This window comes from Chionomys nivalis, chromosome 21 (genome assembly GCF_950005125.1).
Source record: "Chionomys nivalis chromosome 21, mChiNiv1.1, whole genome shotgun sequence".
Taxonomy (NCBI): Eukaryota; Metazoa; Chordata; class Mammalia; order Rodentia; family Cricetidae; genus Chionomys; species Chionomys nivalis.
Genome location: NC_080106.1, coordinates 11006687 through 11028881, shown reverse-complemented (window position 1 = coordinate 11028881; position 22195 = coordinate 11006687). Strand labels below are relative to the sequence as shown.

Below are 22195 nucleotides of genomic sequence, written 5' to 3'. Positions count from 1 at the left end.
GGTTATTGTGCCTCATGGGTCCTCATGGGGGAGTGGTCCCTGAAGCAGCTGGTCACATAGCATCCATAGTCACAGAGCAGAGAGGAGAGGGAAAGAGGGGGGAGAAAAGAGGGAGTATGAGAGGGGGAGAGAGGGGGAATGGGGTGGAGAGAGAGAGAGAGAGAGAGAGAGAGAGAGAGAGAGAGAGAGAGAGAGAAGCTCATATGCTTGCACTCACAGGATTACCCAAAGGCTCCTCTCCTGGTGACTGTTGCTATTGTCCTATTGCTGACACTCATCCTCATGGACACTGGACTTGTATAGGTCTCTCTGTAGAACTTTGCCCCATCCCTCGCAGGAGCGCTTCACATATTGTACGCTAACAGCCCCTACACATCTTTGCACCCTAATTCACAGAATGTGTAGATGTCTGAATGACCCAGAAAAGTAAGGTTAACCCCAGTAATCTTTATTGAGGGAGTCGGGCAGCAGTGGGAGGCATAAATTCAACGTTGATAGAGAGAATGAGAAACAGGAATGATTAAGACACTCTCCTAGTGGCTTCCAAGACAGAGGAGGGAGGCCTTGAGCCATGGATATCAGTGACTGACTGGAAAGAAAAACAACAACAACAACAACAGATTTTCCCAAATACTCACAGCCTGTGGACACACTGCAGACTTATGACTGGACAACAATGACCCTGTTTCTAAGCCACAGCAGGCAGGCACAGGTTTTCTTGACATGCACTAAGGTGCGTTCTTGTGGACGGCTATTCCTCTATTGAGTTTTCCATTTTAGCTTGCTTGCTTAATTCTGGAGCCTTGAACAGAAAGAGTTAATTCTTTTTAAACAAAACCTGATTTCCCTGAATCGCTTCCAGCTGGCTTTGAGGCAGACAAGCCTCGTCAGTTCCATCCCATTTCGGGACAACCAAACACCTTCAAATCATCTTGCAAACAGCCCTATTGCTTGTTATTCCCGCTGGATAGGTTCCCGTCTCTTGAACTGGCAGTGTGGGATTTAAATTGACCAAGCCTACGGCCGGAACAGTTTTCCTCATAGTTTGCCACTTGAAAGATTTCAAATCATTTCTCCAATATGGTCTCATCTGCGATGTGGTTCAAGCCTCTTCGCTTCCCTAAGAAGTCTGTTGTTCCTTCTCTCATATTTCTGTCGCATGTTGGACCTACTGCAGGAGGACAATAGCCTTGGTGGCATGGAGCAGATGCAAGAAGCCGACCTCTGTCCTGAACCTCTGCAGCCACGGGCCTGTCGTTGGAAACAAATAGATCCATTAGTGGACTACGCGAGTGAGGAAACTGAGGCACACAAGAGAGGAATGCAGCAGATCTTGGGGTCACACAGCAACTAAGTGGCAAGACTCAGATTAGGACCTGTATTGTCTTAGCTCACGTGTCTTTACCTTCAACTACTTCCTAACTCCCTACAGTGTGAAACATGATTAATGATGCTATATCAATAATGTCTGTCTCCCTTTCCTCCCAGGTGTTTATTAGAGGCTTTGTCCATTTCCCAGTCTCTAGCATCTGACCCAGAAACTAGCAGATAATAAAAATTTTGAAATTTGACCAAGGAGTAAAGATACCTCAGGGGTAGAGAACTTAGATAGCACGCAAGGATCCCTAGCTTCCTTCCCCAGTACTGAAAATAAATAAATAAATGCATAAAGAAACAAATAATAAGTATGAACACTGAAAGCTTTGGGAATGTGGCTTTGTTAGACCTCATGAAACTGGGTGTTGTGGTGCACACTTCAACTCAGCCTTCAGGTGGTAGAGGCAAAAGAAACAGAAGTTTAGGTTACCCTTGGCTCCATGAGTTTGAAGCCAGTGAGTCTGAGGCCAACAAAGACCCTGTCTCAAGAAAAAAAAAATGAAGCAGTGAACTCACTCACTGAGGCACAAGAGCAGCCCAGAAAGGGAGGAACCCTGTCTGTGCCGACCAGTACTTGGAGGAGAAGCACTTAGGACAGTTACTGCTGGTGTCAGGGTGTTGATTCCTTCCCTCTATATCCTGGGGAGAATCCTCGTGTGCCACTTCATCTCCCCGCTCTGAGAGAGCTCCCTGTCTGCTGTCTGTGTGTGTATTTCCCATCTTCCACGCTGCTCCAGTTCCTCTTACACGGTGGCCCTCTGTCTTCACTTCCACAATCACATTTATTGATTTGACTCTCCTATTTTCAAAGATCCTTGAGTTTGATCTGGATCTTTCCACATCTTTTATTAAGGCCAACTGCTTCTCAGCCTGGATCCCTCTGTGAGATATGTTACCCAACATATTCTCAGGGTATAGGGGCTGGAATAGTGACAGTTAGAGGTTCTCTCCATTTTCCTAGCCTCTGTTGTTTGATTGAAGCTTCTCAGCAACTGAGTACCACAAATATTATGTTGCATCTGCCAAAGACAACAGATGACCCATTTCTTAAAAGCCACGGAAATGACCTCATAACCAGAAGGCAGACTTTTTATCAGACTGTTTTTGGACTTCCAGCCTGCAAATAATGATCCGGAGACTTATTATTAATTATGACAGCTTGGCTTTAGCTTAGGCTTTTTCCCAAATAGCTCTTATAACTTAATTAACCCATTTTGTTTAAAAAAAAAAGCTATGTTCAGCTTTGTGGCTTGGTTACCTCTTCTTGGTACAGTACATCCTACTTGCTCTGAGTCTGCTTATGAAATTGTGAGCCTAGATTCTTCTCCCAGTCTCTCTCTCCTCTCCTCTCCTCTCCTCCTCCTCCTCCTCCTCCTCCTTCTTCTTCTTCTTCTTCCTCTCTCTCTCTCTCTCTCTCTCTTTGCCTGGAAGTCCCGCCTATTCTCTCCTGCCTAGCTATTGGCCATTCAGCTTTTTATTACACCAATCACAGCAATCCATCTTCATGCAGTGTACGAATATTCTACAACACAGAGTTGTGTTAGTTCGGACTTGGATCTCATTCTTTTCCAGAGTTATACAATTTACTCCCTCTCTTATAACTTGAGGAAAGCTGACCAGTTATTTGATCAGAAATGAGGTCCAGGGAGGTTGTTTCAAATTGTGCACATAAACAGCTAGGGGACTCACCAAGGGACAAGGAGCACACTCTGGTTTGTCTCCATGGGAACAACAGCGTCATTTCTAAATATCTGTTACCGTAACAGCGAAGGAGGTAGCAGCTACTTGTATTCCTGCAGCTTTAAAACACCAAGAACATTTGTAGGGAGTTAGACTCCAGCAGAGTGTCGATGATAGGAGCTTAGGTGTGCAGACACGTGCAGGTATATGTGTGTGAGACTGTGCGTGAGAGTCTTGGGGATGGTGTCTTCTTAGGCTGTCTGTGCATAGTGGGCGTTTGTGAATCCTGTCAGGAGTGTGGGCTTTTGATGTTTGGCAAGATAAAGACTGAGTCGAAATACAGTGCTTTATCATTTTTTTGCATCCTGCAAGTTAGAGACAGAGAAAGCAGCTTTTCTTCCCCACTAGCCTAAGACCCTCCAAACTGGTTGCAGCAGAGCCACTCTGACAGGGCGAACCCAGGCTGTTTTGTGACCTGGATAAAGGACCTGTCCATCCAGGCCAATAGCAAACACTGAGTTAGTCGCTACTAGGAAAACAGCGCTGGGAAAACAAGAACAGCTTTGTTTGGGAGAATAATATTGAGGAACTGGCTTAAGGGAAGATGAGATCCGAGGCTGTCCACAGCCCATGAGATCATTGTTTGTGGCAGGGAGTTTCTTTGTATTTATGCTGCTTTGGGCATGCCGTGTAAATCTGTTTTGTTATTTCTCACTGGCCACTGGGACAAGTCAGCAGAACCTGGGGCATGGAAGCTCACTCTGCCTAAGTTCTGTGCCTGTTCATTGTGTCATCAGCCTGGCCAGCTTGGGGACAGACACCCACAGACCTCAGTGAACTGACGACCCATAGTGATGTGACTGCTGCTTGCTAGCCTCCTCTCCTGGAGGTTTGTGTTCTGCACGGGGCCTTAAATCAGTGTACTTTCTATGGACCATACTGACATCTTGGAGCTCTTCCTCTGGTTTTCGTTGAAGGAGGAAAGGATCATATGGGACATTCCAGTGTCCAGGTTGAAGCGGTGACAGTCCTTCTAGGCTCATGTGTTAGCCATTGATTTCTGGCCAGAATTATTGCAGTGGTACCAACAGCACAAAATGTGTGTACCTTTGTGACATGTGTCCAGAGACTCACATCAGGGGAATCTTTTGGCTCCAGCATCAGTCTCTAAAGTCTAAAGCACAGGTAGGAAACTCAGATACATGGATGTCCAGGGGAGAGTGCCAGGGAGCCAGAGGGTGAGAGTTAGGCATAGTGACATGTGCCATAGGGGCAGCCCTGGGAAGTCCACTCTATGCAACATGATGATTCTTCTTTAGGACACCCTACATTCTGTCTCTGCTAATCCCATCTGCTGACTGGGTCCCCCAACTGCTGCCAATTGACAACTACATTAGTTTCTTGTTTCGCTAGGACAAAATGCCTGAGAAATGCAGCTCGAGGAAGAAGGGTTTATCTTGGCTCATGGTCCAAGGGTACACAGTCCATCATGTCCAGGAAGAAAGGGCAGGGGTGTGAGGCAGCTGGTCACCCTGCATCTGCAGTCAGCAAACAGAGAGATGGATGCTGATGCTCAGTTTGCTTTTACCTCCTCCCACCCCACCCCCATGCCTGGGACCACAGCCCGTGGAATGGTACCACCTCTGTTTAGGGTGTTCTCCCTTCAATTAATCTAGATAATCCCACTTAGACCTGTCCAGAGATTTGTTTCCATGGTGATTCTAAATCCCATCAAGATGACAATTAAGATGAAGCATCACACACCACAACATGGGGAGGGGGGAGAGGGGGGAAAGAGAGAGAGAGAGAAGAGAGAGAGAGAGAGAGAGAGAGAGAGAGAGAGAGAGAGAGAGAGAGAGAATTCCTTTCTCAGGAAGGAAGCTTCAGAGTTGGCTAGGCTCTTGAGATAGCACCTGTCAGCATAAACATACCTGCCCCTTTTGAAAGAGAAAATGTTTGTGCTGTGAGGGAAAAGGAGCCCCATAGGAGAGTCAGGTATAAAGAGGATGGCCTGATGACCCACTCTTGGTTCTGATGCATGAGTTCAGAGGAGGAACTCTTGGAGGGAGGACAGAGCTCTGAGCTGCTGCCACCTTAAAGGATGCTTGGATCCCTTTACAAAAGTGGCTGTCCTTGCTCAGCCAATGCAGGGACCATCATTGCAGGACACTGGCAAGCATGTGCATGCCCCATTCTGTTTCACTCTGCGATGCATGTTCCTGCTGCTCCCTTTTGCACAGGTCTGAACTATCATCCACTGGGCAGTTTTATAATGACGACAAGTAGTCTTTTAGTGACATCTGTTCCTAACTGTCCTGGGAGCAGCAGCAAATTAGATCCGCTCATTTGTATATACCGTGCGGAGATAACAATGCAGACGTGTGAGCAATGGATGTGTGGCAATCCCCTCTGCAGCAATCCCCTCACTTCATCTTCAGAATAACCCGCAACAGACGATCCTCTCTCCCATTTTCCATCTGGGAAAACTGAGACATACGTGACTCACCCAGCACGACTCCAGCGATGGAGCTGGGATTTGTATCGAACCGCGTAGCTCAGACCCGTGGTTATTGTCTTTCTAGGACATGAATCTGCTTCCAGAGCAGACTGATGGTAATTTTCAAATAATGGGCATCCTTTGGTGATTATAAAACTCGATAGTTGCCATGCTCCCAGTGATGCATCTGCACCGATTGTTTATGCGCGCCGAGCACTAATGCATAAACGAGCACATGAACCGTAGCCGAAGACCATTATTGCCTTGGTAGTAATGAAAGATCCGAAGCGCTCGCAGGTTCTGCTTGGCAAAGCTCCATAGTGTGTGGGGAACAGTCTGTCCAGGTAGGATCTTTGTACCAGTGACATTGAATCACATCGCAGAAAGGCTGAGTCGGATTGGGAGGAAGGCCAAGCATTAATTCTTACAACATTGAGTGATGAGCCTCCATGATCTGCCCCACCCTTAGTTAGACTGTAGTGGGAGAGCGTGGATGCGTGCCAAGATCACCCGCAGACACACAGTTGAGTTCCGAGAGTCAGACAGTACCTGGAACATTCTTTCATCACTGAGCCGCATTCTGCTTTGGGAAGTTTGCATCTGGATTCTTCTGTAAATGCAGTTTTGTGATTTCAAGGCATGCTGCCAAAGAGGCACAAAACGATTCGTGTAAAAAGGGGCATAGCTTGAATTAAGGGGTAAGTGTAAGTCTTGGGCTGGGGAGGAGTCTCAGCAGGTGACACTTTGTTGCTCAAGAATAGCAGTCACCGTTCAGATCCCAGAACCCACATTGAAGCCAGGTGGATATTCCCAGCACACAAGAGGCCGAGATGAGAGCCTCTGGAGCAGGTGAGACTGGCTAGTCTAGTGAGCTCGGGATCCAAGGGAGAGATTCAGCCTCATCACATGAGGTGGAGAGCGACCGAAGACACTCAACATCAGCCCAGGCCCTCACATGTACAGGCACACACATGTGTCCATACCCACACAGAAATGCATATATGCATACATGTATACACTTATACATGGAAAAAAGAATAGCTAAGCGTCTGTTCCTCTCTGCCTACTCAACCTCTTCTGGTCCCCAGTTTAAAGCAGAACAGTTCCTCTTCAGGGGATGGATTTGCTTGAGGTCCCTAGATGAGGTTAGACCCCATCTGTCCAGCTTTCAAAGAGTCCCAAAGGATGTCAGGCTTTCCTTTCAACTTAGATTTTCATTTTAGTTCGTCGAGGATTTAAATGAGGGCTTGCTAAGGCCTTTCTCCGTCTCTGGACCATAGCACTGCGCTAGTTAGCGTCTGTTGACCCCCTCCCCACTGGGCGGTCTTTTCGGCTTACATTCTATGCATCATCTCATTAAGTTCACATACATCTCACTTCACGTGTTTCCTAGATGAGAAAACAGAGGTCCAGGGCACCTCCAAAGCACACCAAATTCATCAACCAAAGGCTAACTGAATCTGAACAAGGAAAACGGGACTTGACGACCACATTACATTATTTCCTTACAAGTCCCAGACTGGGCTGGTTTGTGTTTGTCAACTTGGTACAATAGAGTGACAATTGCCTTCATCAGGTTGCCCTGTGGGCAGGCGTGTGGGATATCTTCTTGATCGAACACAGATGTGAGAGGGCCCAGCCCGTTGTGAGCAGTGCGTCCCAGGTGGTCTGGAGTCCTTTAAGAAAGGAGGCCTGGCCGAGCAACCCACGAGAAGCCCGCTGTGTTTCCTCATGGTCTCTGCTTCAGTTCCTGCTTTGTGTTCCTGTGTTGGGGGGCCCTACATGAGGGTTTGTAAGCCAAAGAAACCATTTCCCCAACTTGCTTTGGATTGGTGTCTTATCACAGCAACAGAAAAACAAACTGATCCCCTCGGCCTGGTGTAACAGAGTCTAACGAATCCCGGGATTCAACAACAAACTGAAGGAATAACTGACACTTTGACCTCATTACGTCGTCTCCTTTGCACGGCAGGTGCCCCTTTATTTTACAAACCACAGGGGCTAGTTTTATGTCCACTTGACACAAGTTACAGTGACTGGAGAGAAAGGAGCCTCAGTTGAGAAAAATGCCTGTGTAAAATCGGGCTGTAGGCAAACCTGGAGGGCATTTTCTTCATTAGTAATTGATGGGGGATGGTACAGCCCACCATGGGTGGGGCAACCTGTCCCTGGGCATGGTCCTGGGTTCTATAAGAAAGTAGGTTGAACAAGTCAGTAAGTCACGCCCCTCCATGCCCGCTGTCTCAGCTCCTGCCTCCAGGTTCCTGCCCTGCTTGATTTCCTGCCCCGAATTCCTTCAGTGATGAAGAGCGATTTGGAAGCGTAAGTCAAATAAACCCTCACCTCCCCAAGTTGCTTTTAGTCATGTTTCTTTGCAGTACTAGAAACCCTAAGTAGGACACAAGTTATTTAATTTTTGACTGGCAGATAAACTTACCCCCAAATTCACAAAGATGAAACTGTGCGTTTGGAAGGTCCAGCTCTTCCTGGGAGTCAGAAGCTGTAAAAGGTTGATTTTCCTTTTAAAATTCTAGAAGTACCCTGAACAGACGTTTTCAAGAAATCAGGGCAAGGACTGAGCAGAGAAAACATGGAGACTCGGGGGGAAATTACTGTTTCTTGATATAACCAGAATTTCTCCCTCCCGGATGACTAGCTCAGTGTCCCCAGGGAAATTGTGCCTTCCTCAATATGTCGGGGGGTGACTGGTTGACTGGTCTGGAATTTGAAGGCAGAATTAGCCAATTAGGAAGTTAACATATAATCACAGGCATAAGGTGTGACCTTTGTTCGTTTCTGTTTAACTGAATTAGCATTAGTGGGTTATAGATTTTCTGCTCGCAACAACGCCGGCAAATTATTCTGAGCTCCGAGTCTGCATTCTGCAAATGCGCCACTTAGGATGTCAGCTTTATGATGTCTCCAGAAGGCAGCAAACTAGAGCCTAGTCTCTGGACACAGGGACACTTACAGGCAGAGCCGCACAGACATGGGCTACAGTGGCCTCCCTCCCACTCTGATTTGAGAAAGATGATGTCAGACGGGGTGGTGACTTCTCCACCCTTAGCTCCTCTGAAGTGTCTCAGCCTGGCCACACCATCAACCTCCTGAGATTGATTCTTGCTCCTATTCCTTGGGGTTCAGTGCTTCCCAGAAGGCTGGCATTCAGAGTTGTCCCTGCCCCCCTTCTCAGGGGCCAACCTTTTCTCTACTGTTTGGAGTTTGCTGGTGGAGAAGATAATACGCTTTCTTCAGCGCTGATGTGCCCTGGTTAAGAATTCAACATCTGGCTTCGGAGTTCGGTTTCTTTAAAAGCAAGGGCTGAGTCAAAGTTTTGAGTGCAGATCTTTGGAGGGCTAGTCTCAGATAAGGACCGACGGGGTGGGGAAATCAGCCAAGGAGAGAAGGTGGCTAGTGAAAACTGATTATCAAAACAAACCCCCACGGTGGTGCACGAGGGTATGATCCAGGTGAAAACTGGGAGGCCAATCACACACATTCCAGCTATCTTGAAGGACAGGCAGGGCTGGGGATGTTAAATTTCTAAGGATCCGATGATGGTGATTTCAGGTCAGATTAAAGAAGCTTTTTATATTTTTTGGAGAGCTAGCTTAGAAAAGGAAAACAAAACAGTCTCTAGAGCAGTGGTCTTCAGCCTTCCTAATGCTGGCAGAAGCCCTTTAATACAGTTCCACACGTTGTGGTGACCCACCCATTTTGCTGCTGTTTTGAATTAGGAAATATCTAATATGCAGGATATCTAATATGCGACCTCCGAAGGGATCGCTATAGTCTATAACCCAGAGAGAAGGCCTGAGGGTTGGAACTGGACAAGGTTCTTTCCAGGAGACAGAGAGCATTTAAGCTTAGACTCAGATTCCATCTCCACCCATCCATGAGCTAGCTTAGGTGTTCTGTAAAATATACGTGTCCCTGTGCATCGTGAGGCTACCAGGGAGACTCCCCAGATTATGTTTAGAGTAAGCTTAACTCTGGACTTTCTTGTGAGAATGGCTCAAACACCTTGGCTTTGCTTTTGAAGTATAAGAAGCTTGCCTGTGGGAGTGTGTGAGGCAGACACTCGGGTGTACCCAGGTGAGCCACGGGTCAGGTGTTTCTTCTGGGAGATGAGAGTCTCTGCATATAGAGCTTAAGTTCATTTTTGTCTCAGTTAGATGTTGCTCCAGAGAGGATCATGTACTTTCGTATCCCAAAGCCTCTAAGTAACTTCTGGGGAGTTACAAGCAAATGCATATTAACCCCCTGTAGGTCACTCACAGAGCCTACCCCAGTTTGACTTGATGAGCCAGTGGCAATAACTGGGGCTACATAGAGGAGTATGTGGTACCCAAGAAGATCCTCGCCCTTCTTAGCAACAGTTAACACTGACCTATCCTCTTGGAAGAAGAGACTTCATGCACCGTGTGAGCCACCTCGTGTGTTACTTTATGAGCCCTGTCACTCTGCCTGCTACCCGCTCCATATAGGAGAATGTTGGTGGGCTCAATCTTTAAATGTCCCTTAGGAGTGATCATTTTAGCTGCTCTGGTTCCAAAACAGCAACGGCTCTGCCGTGCTGGGAGGAAAGTGCTTTACCATGGTAATGGTGTAGCCCAGGTTTTGCTTTTGTTTGTTTTGAATGACGGATGAGGAGACATCCCAAGGACAAAAGCGAGGCCTTGGAAAGAATTGTACGGTTTACATTTCCAGGAAGCCAAGTTTGCGAAAGTGAAAAGAAACTGGTGAAATTAATTACAACAGCCACTTCCATTCTGCACCGTATTTCAAACATTATCATTTCAATGCATAATTACTGTAAAATCATTTTCAAGATGGTGTATAGTCTAGCCGTGGCTTGATAAACACTATGACCAGAAGCAACTTGGGGAGGAAAGGGCTCATCTGTCTTACATATCCAGCTCGTGGTCCATCATCAGGAGAGCCAAGGCAAGAACTCCAGCAGAAGCAGGGGAGGAGCGAACACAACTTACTGGCTTGCCACCCACAGCTTGCTAAGTCAGAATCACCTGCCTAGGGGTTACACCACCCACAGTGGGCTGGACCCTCCCACACCATTATCAATCAAGACAGTGTCTTACGGCCCACTATGGGTGGTGCCACCCCTACCAGGGTGACTCTAGTTGGTGTCAAGTTGACAATATTATACCCAACCATGTCTCCGTTTGGGGTCGGTTACATTGCTGTTGTTTAGTGGCCACCTGTGACTCATCACCACCATGACAGACCAGGGTGAAGGCCCAACAGACCTTGGAATACTTCTAGAAGAAACCCCAGAGGGAGAGTTCTGCTTTCTTTTTCCTCCTTTTAGGGCAAGACATTGTTCTTTTGCATGTATGAACATGAAGCTGGTTTTTAACTAGGGCGTCACTGAGAACTGACAGTTTTTGTAATGAAATTTCACATGGCGACCGTAGTGCGATTCTTAGCAGGTGTGAAACTCTTACAACATTATTTCTTTAGCTTCAGCTTAATGGAAGTCACAGCACCTGTTCCTAGTTTTGCATCCTCCAAGAAAATCTCCTTGCCAAAAGTGAGCTCTTTGGCAGCCATGAAGGTGCCTTACCTCTTCGTTTGGGGAAATGAAAATAGAACTTCACCTCACTTCCAAAAGTTGCAGAGTTGGTTCAAAGGAAGGAAAAGGTTAGCAGGGCTACAACCATGCTGGCTGCTGTTGAAACATTGCCTGCTTCCTTTCCTCAGGTGTTCCTGGGGGCCTCTGGAGACGATTTGGACTGCACTCCCGGATTCCAGCAGAAAGTGCTCCACATCCAGCAGCCTGTCGAATTCATCAAGGACCAGCCTGTTCTAAACTGTAAGCCCTTCCAAGATGCGCCGGGGCCACTCATGTGGACTTCCCAGCCGTCTGTAACAAATCTCGGGATGTGGGATTTCCTCCTGCTTTCTGGTCACATTTATGCCACTGCTTGGCCCTAGGTGGATGCTTCCAATTGACAGTTTCCAGCTTGTAGGTGAATGATGCCACGTATCTCTTCTCAATATTTTATCTCCAATGAACCCTTCTGCCTCACACCCAGAAAGGGGGGATTCCAGCCTCCGGGGTAACCCTGGGCTGTGTGGAGAGAATGAAACCTATTTTCGCAGGGCGGACCCAAGAGTAAAATCCTTGCCTCCTTATAGATTGCCGTGCTACCTGCCGTTTGTCACGTGTAGCGCTAGATCAAAATAATGGCGAGGCAGGGTATTGGCAGCTGGGAATTTGTAGACATAGGAATCAGAAACTCTTGTTCTCCAAGCTGATAAGATGGTCTTGAAAAAGATTCAAATCTGTTCTGCTGCTTCTGTGGATTAAACTCAAATTCCCTGAATTCCAATTGATTTCCTGAAAATGTGCGTCTCTCAGATCTGGTTACCATTCCTTACTGCACTTAACACCAGTATTATATCACTTTGCCTTTAAGAGAACAAAAGCCCCGAGACAAATGCCTAGCGAGGGCAGGTTTTACCACAGGAGAAATTGGTGGTGGACATAACCAATTAATTGCAGACTTCTGAGCGCCATTCTTATAACATTTTTAAAGATTAATTTTATTTTTAATCATGTGGCTGTTTTTGTGTATGCCAGTGTCTGCACATAGGTGCAGTTGCCCAAAAAAACCAGAAGGAGGAATTGGATCTCCTGGAATGGCATTGAGTAAGGTTGTGGACTGTCCTATGTGGATACTGGTCCCCTGCAAGAGCAGTAAGTGCTCTTTACTGCTGAGCCATCTGTCCAGACCCCCATTCTTTGATATTTGAGGATAATAGATAATGCAAGCAGTGACCTGGTTTGATCAGATGCTCTAAGGCACCTGTACAGAGGGTGACTGCGTATGGGTTTGCGCTTACGAACTTATGACCTCGGGGTAGCCTTTTGTACCAGCCCCGTTCCTTCATTTCTTTGGTGCATGGATGGTATGTGTACAGGAAACACTTGGCCAATCAGAATATTCTGGGAGGCTGGTGTCTGTTATAAGGAACACAGCCATGAAAGTTGGGACACTGAACATCAGGGTCTCTATGGCTGAGAACGCCCTGGACCAATGATACGAATGAGATCATCTAAACAATTTCTCATTGAGACACTGGGGTCAGGCATAATGCAAATCAATATATTTCAAGCAGAACTTGATTAATGACATTCTGAGTCTCCTCTTCCCTCATTTCTGTGTCTTGTCTGTCTGTCTGCCCGCCTGTGTCTCATGATTCCCTTTTTGTTTTATTTTGTTTGTTTGTTGCAAGTGATTACCCCTAATGGCACTGATGGTAAAGTGTTGGGAAATGCAAGGCCACTCTCTGTATGGGGATTAATAGAGCTGGCATGCTAAGCAGGCCCTTAGATGAGATTGCTTCTATAATCTTCATGACATCAAATAGCTTTCAATTCACCACCAAGAAGCTGGGAACAATCATAGTTTAGGGGGTCTTTGTAATTTAAACTGCACCATACTGTACATTCCAATATCAGAGATGTGTGTGTTTGTGTGCACGCGCGCGCGTGCATGCGTGCATGCATGTGGTCTCAATCCCCTAAGTAATTAACTTGGTTATGGCCGCTGCTCCTGCGTAAACTGCTAAATGAAAGCAGGATTATTATCTATGACAACACACTCAGGGAGATTCAGTGACACGGGAATCAATCACAGCTTAAAACGTTGTATTTGTGTGTGAGGTGTTGGGTCAGCAAAATCTGATTAGCCCCTCTAGCGAAACTGCTTCTCCACGACTGTTACTAACACAAAATACAAAGAGCGGTGCCGGTCAGGCGCTTGGCCGTTCCTCTCAAGGCGACGAGGAATGGAGCCGGTTCTGAGTACAGCCTGTGGATGAGGTTAACTGAGTCTAGCTGGGAAGGAAAGGTTGTGGAGCCTCGAAAATGCCGGATGAAATGGTTTCAAGCAACCTGAGTCTTCAAGAGGAGAAATGCCGGACCTATTCCACTCAAAATGAGGAAGTCAAAGCCTTAAATACAAAATGGATGTTTCCAGTGTGTTTGTTTAGCTGCTTCCACCCCATCATCTCAACTCTCTCCTTTTACTCCTTACCAATTTTAAAGATTTGTGTGAGTGCGTGTGAATGTACGTGAGTGTGCAGCTATGCCCACGCGAGTGCAGGTAACTATTAAGGCTAGAAGAAGGTATCAGATTCTCTAAAGTGGGGGTTGTCAACCTTCCTAATGCTATAATCCTTTAGTGTAGTTCCTCATGTTGTTGTGACCCTCAACCATAAAATTATTTTCGTTGCTACTTCATAACTGCAATTTTGCTACTGTTATGAATTGATATATATATATATATATATATATATATATATATATATAAATCTGTGTTTTCCAATGGTCTTAGGTGAACCCCATGAAAAGGTTGTTCAGGTCCCCAAGGAAGTCATGACCCACAGGTTGACACCCACTCTGGGGGGAGAGGCACTTGTGAGGACCCTGACATGGGTGCTGGGAACCAAACTCAGGTGCTCTGGAGAAGTACAGTGTGCTCTCAACCCCTGAGCCATCTCTCTGACCCCTTCTATGCCCCTTAAGAGACTCGGCACAGACCCTTTTGTCTCAGGAAAAGTAAAGAACCAGCTTTGAGAGGTGTATGCGCTAACATGAACTAACACCTGGATGATAAATGGGAAAAAAATCGTTCAGAGTCGTAAAGTTAAAAAAAAAAAGACTTGACTAATTGGATTTACATATCACAGCTAAGTGAATTGATCTGAGATATTTCAGTGATGTGGAAGGAGAGCCTGGTGTGGTGTGGGCGCTGGAGGTTAAAGAAAAGTAGGGAGGGATACGATCCCAGGCCTGTTCATGCTGGGTGCACTCTGTACACTTTCTTTCTGTCATGTTTAAGAAGTGTGGCCACAGGACAGCAACAGGACAGCACGGTGACTCAGGAGGTAGAGACACCTGCTGCCAAGCTGAGGACATGGGAACAGTGCCCAAGGTCCATGTAGGAGAAGAAGAAGAAAGCTGACTCGGATTCCTATCAGTTGCTTTGTGACTTTCACACATGTGCCGTTTCATGTGTACACACACACACACACAGAGGGAGGGAGGGAGGAAGGGAGGGAGAGAGAGAGAGAGAGAGAGAGAGAGAGAGAGAGAGAGAGCAGATAAAAATGTTCTAAAAATGAAAGCATTTTGGCTGCAAGTCCCGTGTGAGTTTTTCCGTTACAAAGGCAGAGGGGTCTACAGCCTAATCAATTCACCGACTGCACATTGTAGCATTTTACAAAATGGCTTGATGTGCTGGCCCCTTACCTGATGGTTAGCACATCTCTGCTCATACCAGCGGCTGGCATTCAACCACTCCAGAAAGAAGGGAGCTTTCTGGGTCCGGGGAGTGTTTATTCTGTCCAGGATTCCTGCTTTCTTTGTTCTGACAGTGCTAGTGCCTTTTATCCTTTTCATCTTCTTCTTGCTTCCTGGTGACTTGCCTTTTTCTGCTTTAACCGTTACTAATGGTCACCTCACTCCTTTTATTTCCCTAATATTTTATTCACTGTTCCCTCCAATACATCTTCCCTTCAGTTGTTCTGAAGCCTTTTATTTCCTTCACATCCAAATAACTCTTTATTCTACTCCCCTCGCTGCTAACTAGGCTTGCTTTCTTCTTTAAAGGGCCATTTTTCAACAAGCTGCTGGGATCAAAACACGGCATCCCGCTCTCTCTTCTAATGCACCCAGCAGTCTTCCTTTCTTGGATCTCTCTGAGGACAGTGCAAAGCCCCCCAACTCATCACAACTTAGACAAAACTTTGTTGGCTTCATCTAAGTCTTGAAAGGAGAACTGGGAAGAGGGGTGATTCCCACTGTCAATGAGAAGTACAAGGAATGGGGAAAATACGGCTGCAAGGTAGCACATTGGGGGGCACCTAGGTACCTAACCAAGATGGGAGACACGAAGTTACCAAGCTCAACATCCTGCCTCATTTGCTTCAGCTCAGACTGGTCTTCTTGTCACCATAGGGCTCTGTGGTCGTTGAGGTCCCAAGGGGACACCATGTTCGTGATTCTCCCAGCCTCTGCTGGTAGGTGTGTCCAGCAACCAGTCTCTATAATGCACACCCAGTTAGTCACCAGTCCTAATGGGTAACCATTACCAGGACTGTATTCTTCCTCCTACTTCATCCTGCATCGCTTGTGCCTCCTAATATGTATACACACAAACCAAACACAAGAATGCACAGTGATCACCACAGCTAAGTGTAATCACACTATCGGTCTGACTCGCCTTCAAGTCTGAGAGACAGAGCAGAGGTCAGGAAAGAGTGCAGCAAAGTCTGATGCCCAATATTTTTAACTATCTTAGACTGAAAGTGACTTGTGCCTTGCTATTCTGATTCCTCAGTAGGCATGGCCATGAAGCCAACTTAGCTGCAAGAGAGGCTAGGAGCCTTCACTATGTAGATGATAACAAGATGCTATTATTCTATTAAAACAAAACAAAACAAAAATCCTGGCAACAACAGAAGAGGCAGCTTTCTCAGGTGGAAACCAGAGACCCTGGAGAAGCCTTGGTCCATTTAAGAAGGAAAGCAAGGGTATGCACCTGTTCTTAGCAGGAAGTGCTTTCTGCTTAGCAGTCTGTCTTCTCGCCCTTTCCTGAGGGTTGAGACAGAGATGGACTCCAAGGATATATTCTGGTAAAGCCACAGATCTTTAGGCTCACACTGGCTATGAGTTAGCAATACATGCAGTTGTATACTCGTGTATACTCGTTGGAATGAGTGAATTCTTTGAATTTTCCAAAAGTAAATGGGCTCATGTCTGTGAAAAGGTCAGGCACACCGCCAGAACTGACCCAGCAATAATGTAGAATTTACTTAGACCAGTGGTTTGTTCTCAATCTTCCTAATGCTGTGACCCTTCAATACATTTCATCATGTCTGATGATTCCCAACCGTAAAATTATTTTGTTTTATAATTGTAATTTTGATACTTTTATGAGTTCTAATATAAATATCTGATATGCAGAATATCTGATATGCCATTCAAAAGGGGTCATGACCCACAAGTTGAGAACCCCTGCTTTAAATCACAGTTGTTCATAGACAGGAGCTGGTGTTCACAGAGAGGCACAGCTTTTTTTGGCATGGATGTCTTTTTTTTTTCCATTGTCTCGTATCCTGTTAGATCAATCCCTACATCCACACAGATTGCATCAAAGATGGAAGATGGACCACTTCTGACAATGTAACAAGTTGTGTGTTAGACACAGACATGGAGACATAGAGTACTGGCCGTGCGAATCCGTGCACTGTTTAGAGTCTTGAGACCTGACGTTGTGTGTGGTCCCCAGCTATCAAGAGTCCCTTGGAATCTAGCGACAGGCTTCGGAGGAAAGATGTTCTTGTGTGACCAGTTTCCTGATGAGAACACTGAATGCTGAGTTAGGTGAAGCACTTTTCTCAAGCCTGTATCTTCTAGAGTTGTAAGAGCTAGGATTTGCCCTGAAAGCCAGATGGTGTTCATACACGCCTTTAACTCCAGCACCTGGGAAGCAGAGGCAGGAGGCTGGCCTGGTTTACAGAGCAAGTTCTAGAACAATCAGGGGCTATACAGAGAAACCCTTTCTTGCAGAAAAAATAGAGATTTGAACTCAAGACTCTGGGGGCTGAAAGCCGGTGCCTTAATGTCTGGAGTCTCATTGTTTCGGTTGATGTTGATGATGAGACATTAAGGAATTTTGCCATTTAATTTTCTCATTGTTTCCATCAACTTTAGTGAAAGAAGCTTCCATAATGATTTCTTTTTATCAGTCCCTGCTAAATTCAGTCTTCCTCTATCATATAAAAGGTGACTCTTTTCCTTGATTTTTGGATTGATGCTAGGACATGTTTCCCATGATCCCTCTGCTCCTGGCTTCCCACTGTCCCCATATGGACCCTTTACCCAGGTGCTGCCTCTTCATGCCCCCATCACACCGACCTTGGTCAGCTGCCGGGTCATCCAGGGAGGCAGTAGTATGGCATTAATCACATGTGTGCGTAACTCACACGAGTCATGCTTTTCAGTGTGTTTTTAATTGACTATAAATCAAACGGGGAGCTTGAAAAATGAAGGCAATTAATGAAAAAGTGGTGTGAGAGGTGGTTTGCGTCCTAACTTGGGGAGCACACCGTCCAGACAGAGGCCCCTCTGACCCTGCTGTGAAATTTTCAGTGGGGGTACTGGCACAAGATGAACTTTCTAACGTGACTGGTGGGAAATGCCTCCTGGCTGCGATGGAGCTGGCTTTTCTCTGTCTGTATGCCCCTCTTCTGCAGAGTGGGAACCTGTAGGGAACTCCTGGGGCTTCCATTTTATGGCCGTCCTCCATATTTCTAAATTACACTTAATTACTTAGAGATTGACGAGTGCGATTATTTAATGGCACCTGGTCTGCAGTGTGGGTAGAGCCGAGAAAGGTCAGAGTTTTATGTGCTGTCTCTGTTTTCAGCTGTCACAATATGCCATGGGAAGTTATTCTGTGGCACTCAAAGCTGTCATTCTATCATTGAGTATATTTTGGAGTCAGACCTCTCAAGTGAGCAGCGCTTCTGGTGCAGCAGAGATCTGCATGTGTGGCGTCTCTGTGTTCACCTCCCTCCCATGAAAGTATTTAGAGAGAGAGACCTTGCAATCAGCCAATTAATGCTTAGCAAGAGCTGCATAGATGTGTTATTACTAACTACATGAGAAATAGGAATTCATAACTAGAAGGCTGTAGGCTAAGGAACAAACTCATTCCAACACAAGGGAGAGACGATTTCAAAGGCTTCTGGATCCTTCTAGAGGACAGAGCTCCTCAGTTTTTCTATGAAGAAGAGGAAATCCACAAAGGAACAGAGGACGAGGTCTTGTCCCTTGAGGGACAATGAAGCAGGTGGAGCTGTCTCCGCCTCTGTTTTCTGAGCCAGAGAAAGAGCACACGGACCAAGGTCACCCCTGCTAGCCTTGCCACAAACTGCCCTTCGGGTGTGTCCTCTTTGGCAGCTCTCTGTGATCTGAAGTTCTGAATTAAAGAATTGGCCGACCCAGGTTCTAACCGTAGACACACCCTGAGGCAGGCTGTGTGTGTTCTTATATGCAAGGTCAGGGTCAACACGATGGTTTAGTGAGTAAAGGTGATTGCTGCCAAGCCTGCAGACTTGCATTGGATGCCCAGAACCCACACGGTAGAAGGAGAGAACTGACCTCCACCAGCTGCCAAGGCATGTGTGCATCCATCCCAAGCCAGAGAGGTGGGAGGAGGGAGAGGGACATGGAGGAAGAGGGAGGGAAGGGGAGAGCAGGTAAATCTAAAAGCTTTCAAAATAATCTATGTTCAGTCCATTATTTGACATTGGAAAATAGAAAATAGATAAAAAAACAAAACAAAATAAAACCTCCCTCTGCTTCACTTTCCTTCTGAGGAAGGAATGAGATAACAGAAGACACCACGATAGGTTGCTCAGAAGATTAACTGTTAATTTTTGTGCAGGACTTTAAATAGCAGCTAGTCTATAGGAAGCCCTGAAATGCTGGCTTCCAGAAACTCTGCTGGAGCGATGGTAGCTGAGAACTTCCCTGGGGGCCCTGCCATCTCTTTGATCTTCTGAGTTTATCTTGCTTGTTCATTACAAGCCTCTCAGTTCACGTTCATGAAGTCATCATTGCTTTCCAAGTTCTCATGGGAACCAAACACCTACCGGAGATAAAGCACACGCCGTCACTCTCATGGGCAGGCAGCAGCCGTTATTCCTGGGCAAGGAAACAGGACAGTTTTAGGTGATAAAAGGCCTGGGCTAGTAATGTTTGTCATCAGGTGTTAAGGATGTACACATCAAAACTAAAAGAGACCACCTCATAGTGCAGATAAAAGCGTGGGATGGTGAGTATTGGTGAGGATATGGAGATGGAGAGCCAGCCCTTAAGCCATCGGTGGGAAGACATGCTTGGCAGGTGTGCCGGACAGTTATTAGACCAGGAAGCAGTTAGCATATAACTCAACACTTGCACTCCTGTGGATGTCCTATAATTAACCGAAGACTTGGGAATCTGTTGTGAAGACTTTGACTTATCAGTTCAGGTGGCGTACCAGCAGGGGCCAAGTGTGAAAGCTGGGTAAGGTTGGCATGCTGGGAGTTCAGAACAGAAGGCAGAGGAAGAGGGGAGTGGTGGGGCCTAGGCTGGTGAGGAGACGTCTCAGAAGTTGGAAGAGATGGCAACGTGATTGGGGAATACTTGCATATGAGGTAAGAGCAGGAACAGTCAGGCTGGAGAGGGGAAGGAAGAGAGAGTCGGGAGAGAGGAGAAAAGAGGGAACAGGGAAGTGATTCTCCATGAAAAACAGTTGGAACCCTACTCTAGCCAACCTCTTGGTTGAAAACCCAGACTTGTCGGCTCTTTGGACCTTATGGCCCTCATTCGTGTAACCAGGGCATGTTAGTCAGGGGCTGTTTGATTGTAATCTGAAATTCCTTAACTCTACACAGGGTTTATTTGTCTCAGAATCCCAAGATGATTACATTGGAGGAAGTCACAGGGACTGAAGAGCAAACAGCAAAGGGAGAATAATGCACCTCTCTCTGCTGTCAGTTATTTTTTTCCTTCTTCCATATGGTTCTGGACCCCTTGCATAGGGAACAGTGCTGTCCACAACGGTCTGGGTCTTCCTGTAGTAAATGACAATTAAGATAGTTCCCCACAGGCCTGCCCCCCCAGAGGCCAGTCTGATCTAGATGCCTCATAAAGTCTTTCTTCCTAGGTTGTGTCAAATTGACAGTTCAAGCTAACCAGCCCCGTTACCATCTCCCACAAGAGGAAATTCCAGGTTTGAGTTGGCTTTGAGAAAACCTGGGTTTAGGTGTTTTCATGATATCACAATATGCCCCACCATTGCTGTTTACAAAACTGTTTTCTAAAGTGTATGTTACAGTCTCTACTCTCAGATATGGTCAAGACGTCCACTGTGACCTCTTATGTTCCTTCTTCTAACTCACTCAGAGCCTGTCTTTCCCATACACTCCAATAAGCAATAAGGTCGTTGCATGGGGTCAGTTTGGGACATGTCACATGACTGAACTTGACATGGGGGTCCAAGAAGATGTGGTGTTCTTGTTGGCCTTAGAAAGCGGTGATTCTGAACCTCCAAAGGAAAAACAAATCATGCCGTGCTGATACCAGCAAGAGAGTCCCCCACATACGAGATACCCGCCCCCCATCACTAAGATTCCCTCTCAGGACCCACCTCCTAGGACTGAAGGCTGTACTCCGTGCGCAAGACGTTTTAGGACCGAGCACGCATGGAAATGGAAATGTTTCAGGTGGCTGGGGATGAGGACAGCCATCCTGCCATGCTAGGCATCTTGCTGGCGACGCCGGTGAGCAGATTGCTTAATTAAGAACATCAGAGTCTAAGTGGCGCCATCTGGCCTGGCTCTTCAACCTGTTGAGCGTCTTCACTCACACGGTCCTGCGACTATCGTAAATCTCTTTTGTTTCTGCTTTTCTTCAAGGGCTTAGGAATACAGGAACATACGGATTTGCAAGAGTCTCTCCTAATTGAAGGCATTAGAGCCACGTGGATCAGGCTACTTAATGAGTGAGGCAGCGAGATGTAAATTGGGAAAGATTAGGTATGGCTTTAAATAGTCTGCACAGGCTTGAGGAGGATCTTATTATCCTGTAATGGAACGAACTCGCGCACATCCTAATAACTGCTTAGTGCCCTTGGTCCATCCCTTCACCTTCATTTCTATGGAAAGTTCTTGCTGGCTAGAGAGCAAGAAAGGAAGGCATTGCAAACACTCGCCAGCCAATGTGTTCTCAGGCATTGTTTTACCAGACCCAAGTTTATGGTCTCTCTGCCCCAGCCACCCACGACATTTGCTTGTCAATGGGTGCTAGGTTCTAACACTTCTCACTTGTGGAGTGCAGCCTGCAGGCACAGGATGTGAGTCTTAGTGAGGGAGCATGGCACAAGAGAGCGCTTGCATGTGAGCCCATACACGGGGAGGCCAGAGGTTGGTTTCAGGGGTCTTTCCTCGGTATGCTGCCCACCTTGGTTCTGGAGGCAGGATCTGTGTGTCACTGGCCTGAAACGGTTCAGAAGACTGGCCGCCTAGGAGCTCCCGAGGCCCATCACCCTCAGCCTCCCCAGCACACAATTACAACCATAAACCACCACACACAGCTTCTTCCATGGGTTCTGCGGAATAGCCCTTTTCTTTGCTGGGTCACATGCTCTTCTTTCCCTGACTTTACTCCTCCCTCCTCCTTGGTCTCTGGACAAAACGTTAAATATGTTTAAGAAGTATTTCCTCCTGAACATCAGTCCAGATGTGTTTTGGAATTTTAAAAGGTCGTGGGGTACCTCAGATGGATATTGTATCATCCCGCCAGTGGGGTCTGGAGCAGCATCCTGTCATGAGACAGAATGTTGTTTCAATAGTAAGACATGTAAATATTTACCCTGATCTGGGTTAAGTGAGGACCACAGATAGGATCACACCAGTTTCATTTAGGCTTCGCTGCTGTGCAAGTTTTGGTACGTTGAGTCTCCTGCATTTGGGAAATCACTGTCTGTTACTCCTTAAGAGTGTCCATGCAAAAAGATGCTCATCTGGTCTCCTCTCTGCCTGGGGGCAGCAGAGGGT

The 22195-nt window shown here is 46.5% G+C and overlaps 1 protein-coding gene across 1 annotated transcript in view; it reads left to right on the top strand.

The window, feature by feature from the left end:
- The window catches only part of Cdh13 (cadherin 13), a 940941-nt gene that overhangs the window by 197850 nt on the left and 720896 nt on the right, over positions 1-22195 (top strand). Inside the window, exon 2 of the mRNA XM_057754115.1 lies at positions 11276-11387. Coding sequence (XP_057610098.1) covers positions 11276-11387 — 112 coding nt within the window. The remainder of the gene's footprint in view (positions 1-11275; positions 11388-22195) is intronic.